The sequence below is a fragment of the Diorhabda carinulata genome, chromosome 6 (genome assembly GCF_026250575.1).
Source record: "Diorhabda carinulata isolate Delta chromosome 6, icDioCari1.1, whole genome shotgun sequence".
Lineage (NCBI taxonomy): Eukaryota > Metazoa > Arthropoda > Insecta > Coleoptera > Chrysomelidae > Diorhabda > Diorhabda carinulata.
This window is the reverse complement of record NC_079465.1, coordinates 29,813,447-29,822,803: the sequence shown is the minus strand read 5'-3', so window position 1 is coordinate 29,822,803 and position 9,357 is coordinate 29,813,447. Positions and strand designations below refer to the sequence as shown.

Below are 9,357 nucleotides of genomic sequence, written 5' to 3'. Positions count from 1 at the left end.
AAATACATAGGGCCAATTCATTACAGCTTTATTAGTTGAGGATTAAAAGATTCCCGCTGGAATTAAATTCGCGGGGGAAGGTTCAGTGTGACTTTGTTATTTAGTTGATATTATTGTGGATGTTGAAGAAGATGAAAGAAAAATGAAAAACCTGATATGGTATGAATGTAGAAGTTGTAAATGAATTAGAGTATGCAGATTTAAAAAAATATAACCCTTAAGATAGATTTTCACAAAACTTTTAATTAGAGTGATTTTATTACGTATTTTTTCATTAATAATATTAAGCAATTCCATTAAAATTTATCATGATGTTGATGTATTTATTTAAGCATTTTAATGGTCTCTTCATACACAAATTATTCTCCTTCTTCTTACCCTCCATACTTGAAAACCAATAGAACTAAACTTGTTAAGAGAACTACTAAAAATCTGTACACTGTTGACAAAGATTTCGGACAAGGTGAAAAATTATTAAAAGTAAAACAAATCAAGTTGAAACAAGTTTTATTTTAAAAATATTGAAATATAACACTCTTTGATTGATGGACACATTTTGTCTCTTTCATTTTATATTGCTGCACTCTATGCAACTAATTTTTTAACTACACATGACATTCTTTTTATAAGTTTTTTAATAAACTTTGTGGTATATTATTCCAAGTCGTTTGAAGAGCCTTCCAAAGATCATCCAAAGAAGTGGGATTCAATTTTCTACTTTCAACTTTCTGATCCAGTTCATCCCACAATAATTCTATTGGGATTAGATCCGGAGATTGTGGGGGTCATTTAATTATTTCTAACTTACCACTATCTTCTTTATTATTTAAATTGTAGTTTTTAATAAGTAATGGTAACCATTTCTGTCCAGGGTTCACCTACTCTAGCATATGAAAAACAACCCCCCCCCCCCCACACTATCATACAGCCGCAGTACATTTGAAATATTTTTATATAAAAAAAGTTTTTAAACAAATGACACTTTTGAATTGTTAGTCTCCAGTGTGGCTAAGCAAATGTGTTTTCAAATTATATTTCAGGGAAAAACTTTTTGAACAAATGTCACATTTAAAAGGCCTTTTTTTTGTGTGATTACGTAAATGTGCATTTAAACTATTTTTTTGTGTGAAAGTTTTTAAGCAAATATCACATTTAAACGGTTTTTCTCCCGTGTGAGTAAGTAAATGTCTATTTAATTGATATTTATATAAGAATGTTTTTGAACAGATTTGACATTTGAACAGCTTTTCTTTTGTATGACTTAGCAAATGTGGTTTCAAAGAAGATTTCTGTGAAAAACTTTTCAAACAAATTTCACATTTGAATGTCTTTTCTTCTGTGTGATTAAGTAAATGTACACTTAAACTTCTTTTCTGTTTGAATGTTTTTAAACAAATATCACATTTAAACGGCTTTTCTCCTGTATGACTATGCAAATGTCTATTTAAATGATGTTTATGTAAAAAAGTTTTCATGCAGATTTCACACTTGAATGGCTTTTCTTCAGTGTGACTTCGCAAATGTGTATTAAAATTAAATTTATGTGAAAAACTTTTCGAACAAATATCACATTTGAATGTCTTCTCTTCTTTGTGAGTAATCAAATGCTTTCTCAAATAAGATGTTCGTGAAAAACTTCTCAAACACATTTCACATTTAAACGGCTTTTTTCCTGCGTGACTATATAAATGTTCCTTCAATCTACTTTTCTGTAAAAATGTTTTTAAACAAATATCACATTTGAATGGCTTTTCTCCAGTGTGATTGCGCAAATGTAAATTCAAACTACTTTTCAGTGAGAAAGTTTTTGCACACATATCACATTTAAACGGCTTTTCTCCAGTATGACTACGCAAATGTGTCTTCAAACCATTTATCTGAGAAAATTTTTTCAAACAAATATCACATTCAAATTTTTTTTCTCCTGTATGTACACACAAATGTTGAATCAAATGAAATTTCCGTAAGAACGATTTTGAACAAATGTCGCATTTAAATGGCTTTTCTCCTGTATGACTACACAAATGTCTCTTGAAATCACTTGTCTGTGAAAAAGTTTTCATGTTACATTGGAACAAGTTTTTGCTTGTGTTTAAATCATTTATCTTTTGACCACCACATATACTTGATTTGGTATTATCAGATTTGCTGTTATATTTTTCGTTCCTCCAACCATCCTCAACTATTTCAATTTCAGTTTTCACATTATCGTTGAGATTTCTATTAACAGAAATGTCTGTTGTTCCTTCTTTTCTACGTCTATTTTTTTTCATATAATGACTTGTAAAAAAGTGCCAAAGGAATTCTCTTAGTTTTGTGTATAAATTTCCACACAATTCACAGATTATAATCCCACCCATTCTATTCAGATTCAAATATTTTCCATTTTTTAGCATTCCTATAAAAAAAAACTGAAACTAATTTTGATAAATTCGAAATTTGTGTACCTAAAGCTTCTCTGAATATTTTATCTTTATTTAAATAATTAACCACAACCAAATTTGGAAAAGCTGAAATTCATATGTAATTGTATACCAGACAGGCTTCAAAGATGATGTAATTCAATATTCGTCAAAGTATTAGCCAGGAAAGCAGTTATTTTCTCCATTGAAGAATGGCAGAATACATTTTTGAAATATCAAATTTTGAAATTATTTCAGAGGTGAATAGTAGAAATAATTTATTATGATATATACTTATATATAAATAAAATTTGATACTAATCAAATATTGGTATCTACATTTTGGAATCCATAAACAAAAAAGAGCTGTTTAAAGTTGAAGAAATAACTGAAAAACTTTTCTTATGGTCCTTCTGATTATTTCCAAATAAACATTATTCAAAATATCTAAAGTATTGAGGAAAATCAAAATATATAAAAATATTAACATAAAATTGTTACATAAAAAGAATATACCATTGAGTATAACTCACCTTGTGATTTAGTTTCCTCTTCAGTTTTTATACTCCGCGATTTAAATTTATTCGATATATTGAGTTTATCAACCCTATTAGAACATTCCTCTGTTTTTACGACGACAGTAGATTTTTCAAATACTTGAGTTGTGTTAAAATCATTACTTATTTCTTGTTTAATAGGATGCGTACTAATTGTATTTACATTTTGAAATGCGACACTATAAATTTCATCACTCAATTCTTGTTTAATATTCGTATAACAAATAAAATCATTATGAATCTCGATTTCGTCCTTAATTACTGTTTGCTCCATATCCATTCGGTCTGGATTGTATAAAATTAAGAATAAAATGAACTTTATTTCAACAAAAATTGTTGGATAATGGTGTTACAAACATGCAATGCCGTGAGTAAACATTCTTCTTCTATTTCTATAATTAAATCTAAGTATGCAGTTAAGCAGCTCACAATCAAATAACCATAGAAAAATATGTTAGAATAGCGGACGTGGAGTTAGTCGGTTCAAGTTAAATTTAAGTGAGAAAGTTTTAAAGTAAATTAAAGTAACTTTTTTTCTTCATGAACACGCACATTTCTTCTGTTATTTTTCTGATCTTCATTTATATAAGACTTTAAATTCTTAATGAATCTCATATCTTGCAACTTGGTTTTCAAATTATGTTCATTTTTAATACCTTCATTGAGATTTCTATAAGTGGGTAGATGTATTATTTGATTTTCTCTACAATTTTCATTTTTCTGGCTAAACTTCATTTTATAGTGAAATTTCTTTTGATTCATAAAATGATTTGTATAAAAGTGCTTAGTATTTCTATTGGTTTTGTGTATAAATTTCCACAATATACACAGATTTTAATCCCGAAAATATTCTTTGAGTTGAAGCATTTTCCAGAATTTAGCAGTAAGGAAAATTAGAACCATTCTTTCACAAAACTTTTGAAGGGATGGCAGCATTATTAGTATTTGAAATTTTTTCAAGAATATATGTACTAGCAAAATCTGTGATTATAAGGTAGTACTTGAAATACCTTCATGTTCCAAATATTCTGGTTTCCGGACCAAAATGCGCTGGAACGGCAGTAAAAGGCTCCACTCAATCTTTATGGAAATTGAGTTTTAGCCCTTTTTTCTAAGATTTGGTACAATTATTGTTTGAAGTGTCACTGGGTCATCAATGGGGTAAGTTGCTTTAGAAACTTCATAAACATTCATCAATCAATTAAGGTAAGATGAAATAGTCCTGGCCATTAAAGACAAGAAAGTGCAGTGGTGGTTTTGGGGATATCGTCAAATTTTTAATCAGCTTGCTTCAAATTATCATTGTGTGAAAAATTGAAAGAAACCCAGAAAATGAAATTGAAAAAGTTTCATAAAAGCTGCAAAAGTAATTATAGGTACATCTGATATTAACAGAATGAAATTTACAGATTATTCTAACAGCTACTAAATACTTGAACAAAAAATAATTATTTAAACAGATTAAATACCCGAAAGAAATCATGTAACTTTTACGGTTTAAAAATTATAATTGTATCATTTATCAAGAATATCTTTAGTAAGTCAATTACGGTTCAAATAATATTCATAATTACTATTCACTATTAAAAATCAAGCTAAAAAATGAATTATTCTAGAGATTACTTGCATTTTTTATGTCAAAAACTCAAAATTCTTAGAATATGACAACAATGATGTGAAATATGTTAAACCAAAATTAGGATGCTATTCACCTTTTGATTTAATTCGCTTTTCGGAATATTTCAATTTGTTCTTAATACTGGGTAATCCTAACCTCATAAAAACTGTTATTTTCTTATTTAGTTGCAAATATAGATTCTCTAAAGATTGAATTGTGTTGAAGTCATTTATCTCCTCTTTAATACGAGGCATACTACTAGTATTTTCACTCAATTCTCGTTTAACATCCATATAACCATCAAAATAATCTTTAATTTTTTGCACCAAATCTTGATTTTATCAAATTGAGTTTTTTTCAATATAAAGCAAATTATAATAAATGCCAACATAAATTCTTCTTCTATTTTTGAAGCAAAATGGAAATCTTTAATTAAACAAGCCAACGTTGTGAACCTCGTACCTTATTATAATCAGTTATTAGTTGCTGTATGTTGTATAGAAAAAGGCAAAGTATAAATTATAGAAATAACAAAACATACCAAACTTAGCGCTAATGTAATAAAAATGTGTCATTACTGTCAATGTCAATATATTAAAATTCTTATTTCTGATCATTTTTTAAAACAGAAGAATGTAATGTATTGCAGAATGGTTGATTATGATTTTTTCTTTCAAGTGCAGAATTTGTGAAAAAAAAAAACGTTAAAAAAGCAACATAATATACGAAAATACATATTTGATTACTTACTTTAATCGCACTTAAATAAATAAATAAAACAAATTGGATTTATGTATGTTTATATAGTTTCGGTGTCTCGTATACACCGAGACTCAAGGAATCTATTTTGTCCTCTTTTCTCGCTGCGATACTGCAGACCCCAGCGTTTACAACAGATCCATTGATGATTTTTTTAAAAAACAATATTGTTAAAAGCTTCAGGGGAATTGAGTGCTGTTACGAGGGAGGTTCATATTGTTTCGATTGATACGTGGTTGGTTCAATAAAAACTCCCGTCTTTTTCCGGTTGTCAAGGCGGGTTGTAATAAAAGTCTCGTTTAGAATGAATATTTAATCTCTGCTAATATAGCTCACAATAATTAATTTCGCTTGAAGTAGTACAGTGGTTTTTAGGTAGGTAAAAAGACTGGGGGAAGGGGTTGAAAAATAATTTGTCGACAAAAGTTGTTTAAATGGTTGTTATTTCTGTGTGACTTTGTAAGTGTTTATTCAAATTTCTTTTATATGAGAAAGGTTTCGAGCAAACATCGCATTTAAATGGTTTTTCTTTCGTGTGAATTCGAAAATGTTTATTGAAACAAAATTTTTGTAGAAAAGTCTTGGAACAAACTTCGCATTTATACGACTCCTCCCCCGCGTGACTAAGAACGTGTCTTTTCAAATTATAATTCTGCGTATAAGATTTGAAACAAACGTCGCACTTGAACGGTTTCTCCCCCGTGTGGCTGCGCATGTGTATATTGAAATAACATCGAGTTGAATAATCTTTCGAACAAATTTCACACTTGAACGGTTTTTCTTCGTTGTGATTGATCAAATGCTTTTTCAAACTAGATTTGTCCGTAAAATGCTTCGAGCAAATCTCGCACTGAAATGGTTTTTCTTTTGTGTGAACTCGAGAATGTCTATTCAAACAAAATTTTTGCGGAAAAGTCTTGAAACAAATGTCGCACTTGTAAGGATTCTCTCCCGTGTGGCTGAGCAAATGTCTTTGCACGCCGCATCTCTGCGAATAAGTTTTCAAGCAGATGTCGCACTTGAACGGCTTCTCTTTCGTATGGCTGCGCATGTGCACGTTCAAACCGGTTTTCAGAAGGAAACTTTTCAAACAAACATCACATTTGAACGGTTTTTCTCCAGAGTGCTTCAGTATGTGTATCTTCAAATTGCCCTTCTGCGTAAACATTTTGAAGCAAATGTCGCATTTGAATGGCTTCTCTCCTGTGTGGACACGCGAATGTTTGCCTAAATCAGTTTTCTTTGAAAAGGTTTTCAGGCAAATGTGACACTCGAATGATTTTCTTCCTTTTCTATTCAATTTTCCACCGTTTTTTATATCCAACTCTGAATTATCGACGGATCTAATATATTGCGTCTCCGTTTTCAAATTGTGTTCGACTATATCAATTTCGTTCTTGACATTTTCATCAAATTTTCTTTGACTAACCAATTCAATTAATTGTCTTTTTTTAAAATTTTCATTTTTCTTATGAAATTTCGTTTTATATCGCTTCGCAAAATGATTCGTACAAAAGTGCCTAAGCAATTCCATCTGTTTTGTGTATAAATTTCCACACAATCCACAGATCTTAATCCCCGCAATAATATTTACATTCGAATATTTCCCATTTTTTAGCAATCCTGTAAGAGAAATTAGAACTGTCCTTTCACAAAATCAAAATATTCAAATTTTCTTTGTACCTAATATATATGAGGACCGTTTTTTCTTCAACCTCCGATAGGCTACAAATAAAAGACATATTTATATGAAACAACAATTTTATCACCAAAATATTGGTACAATCGTTGAACCAGGTCATCCGAAACGACAGATTCGCGTCCTTTGCCCCCTACGGCCATCTTTAAACTTCCGACGCCATTCACGCACAACACCATCCACTCATGAAGTTTTCCCCATACACACGATGAATTTCTGCAGCTCTACGGCCTGTAGAAAACGAATCACACTTGGCGAGAGCATCAATAATGGCGGAAATGTCATAGTACAACGCCGACTGACGTCCGAATGGCGGAGTGTGTCGTCTACAGCGCATGCCCGCGTAGCGTTTGCACGGAGCGATCGGAGATTTAAAAAAAAACGGCCCTCGTAAAATAATATGATTGGATGATTTAAGCTAATTCGTCAACATTCTTGTTCTCGGAGCGAAATAGGAGTGAAGACATGAAATCGAAAAATCGTGTGCAATATGTACAAAAGACAAGCCCTTCATGGGACCCGAATCCTTCTGTGGTATCAGCTACCAAGCATTGGAAAAACCACTGGAAAAGAAGGTAGATCTAACCTAACCTAACCAATTATTAGGACAACCTACATGGGCTAAGACAGTCAAGACAAAGACTCTTCTGAGAAACTATAACCAGAGAAGATCTGCTGAATGTATCAACCTAAGTAAGAACAATCTACGAATACTAACAGGAGTCCTATCGGGGTACTGTCGCCTCAACAAACACCTGAAGATGCTAGACTTGGCAACCTCTATCTATATTGTCTCAAAAGGTGAAAAAGTAAGGAACTCCTGAGCACTACACCTGGGAGCCTATGAAATAGGAGACAAAGATCTCTGGCGATAAAAGTAATCCCACATTCTAGAGTTTTTGAAAAGAGTGGGATTGATAGATCACACTGGGTTCTCCAGTATCGCAGCAAGAAAGGGGGGACACAATAGATTTTTTGGGTTGCAGTGTATACTAGACCCCAAACATATATCTACACAAAACACAACTGTTATTATCCAACCAATGGACCAATGAATGAATTAGCTTTGTTTATCAACTTTAGTAATTTTTCTTCAACAACAAATAAATGAACGATAGATTATGTTACATTAAATATGTCATATCATATCATTCTATTTGAAAATGCTCTCTATTGCTTCCACTATCACATGATTGACTTAAATATGATATGAAAATTAAAGGAATTTCTTCTGACACTCTTCACTACTGTTGCAATTTATTCAAAACCATCCATAAAATGATCATTCCTAAACATATACGTCCCCTTAGGCTAGTAATTGTCTCCCAGATTGAAAAAGAATAAAATAATGGATTTAAGCAAACAAAAAAATAATTCATTAAATGTATTATGTAACTAAATAAATATCAGTTTAGGTTTAAATAATATTCTTAAATCGTAATACTATAAATTAAACAAAATATTTAAGCTACTTATATAAATTTGCAATTATTAGGCTAGTGAATAACCCTACAAATTTAGAGTTTATTCATTACCTTTGATTTTGTCAAGAACTCATAACTATTAGCATATAAAAATAATTCCAAAATAATGATGCCACTTACCTTTTGATTTAATTCGCTTTCCAGGATAGTTGAATTTGTTTTGAATATTTGGTATATGAACTTCATGAAAACTGTCTTTTTCTGATTTAGTTGCAATAAAAGATTCTCCTAACAAATCAACTGTATTAAGCTCATCATTTATTTCTTGTTTAATACTACGAGTATTCATATTTTGAAAAACCATCTTCGGCGCTTCGTCATCCATTTCTCGTTCGACATGTATATTCCAATCATTCTGAATATCGATTTCATTCTTGAAGATTCTTTCCATCGTATCCATTGTCTTGATTTTATCAAACTGATTAACAAGTGTTATTTAAACAAAACATTCGTAACCAACGTAGAGATAATTCTTCTTCTATTTCTATTAATCAAGACATTGTTTCGCATATATGTAATACATATATGCCAAATTCCCAGTAAGTATATCAAGGATCATAGAAAAATAAAAAATCCGTTAATTCTACTCGCATATTTTTGAAATTAATTTGGATTCTGGTTAATAATCTCAATACTTCTAATATTGGCAATGTAATTAATGTCTTTAAAATAATTTGGTTTCCAAAATTTCAAGTGCTTGTATGAACTAAAAATCTTAATCAAAGAAAAAATATTGCTTTTGACTTGCTTTGTTTTAGAATTGTCAAACAAAAAGAAGATGAAAAGAAACTTAATAACACCTATCATTTAAAGCAAGGATACTATACACAACTTCGAA

General features: G+C 30.6%; 1 protein-coding gene across 3 annotated transcripts; it reads right to left on the bottom strand.

The window, feature by feature from the left end:
• Nucleotides 1–490: 490 nt before the first annotated feature.
• LOC130895250 (gastrula zinc finger protein XlCGF57.1-like) lies at nt 491–9,314 on the bottom strand. Of its 3 annotated transcripts, none has more exons than XM_057802463.1 (3): nt 8,640–9,314; nt 2,936–3,244; nt 491–2,398 (listed from the first exon to the last, which is right to left on the bottom strand). In XM_057802463.1, the coding sequence occupies exons 1-3, from the start codon at nt 8,917–8,919 to the stop codon at nt 993–995; spliced, it is 1,995 nt and encodes a 664-aa protein (XP_057658446.1). In that variant the 5' UTR covers nt 8,920–9,314; the 3' UTR covers nt 491–992. The 3 variants fall into 3 exon arrangements, with proteins under 3 accessions (XP_057658446.1, XP_057658448.1, XP_057658447.1); XM_057802465.1 differs by lacking the exon at nt 8,640–9,314 and adding an exon at nt 5,328–5,337; XM_057802464.1 differs by lacking the exon at nt 8,640–9,314 and adding an exon at nt 4,672–5,302.
• Nucleotides 9,315–9,357: the final 43 nt, after the last annotated feature.

Bases quoted from the DNA above. Each gene is read 5' to 3' on its own strand.
- LOC130895250 (XM_057802463.1), bottom strand. From the start codon at position 8,919: ATGGATACGATGGAAAGAATCTTCAAGAATGAAATCGATATTCAGAAT. The intron at 3,245-8,639 runs GTAAGTGGCATC...TATACAATCCAG, and splicing joins AAAGCGAATTAAATCAAAAG to ACCGAATGGATATGGAGCAA. The intron at 2,399-2,935 runs GTGAGTTATACT...TTTTTTTTATAG, and splicing joins AGAGGAAACTAAATCACAAG to GAATGCTAAAAAATGGAAAA.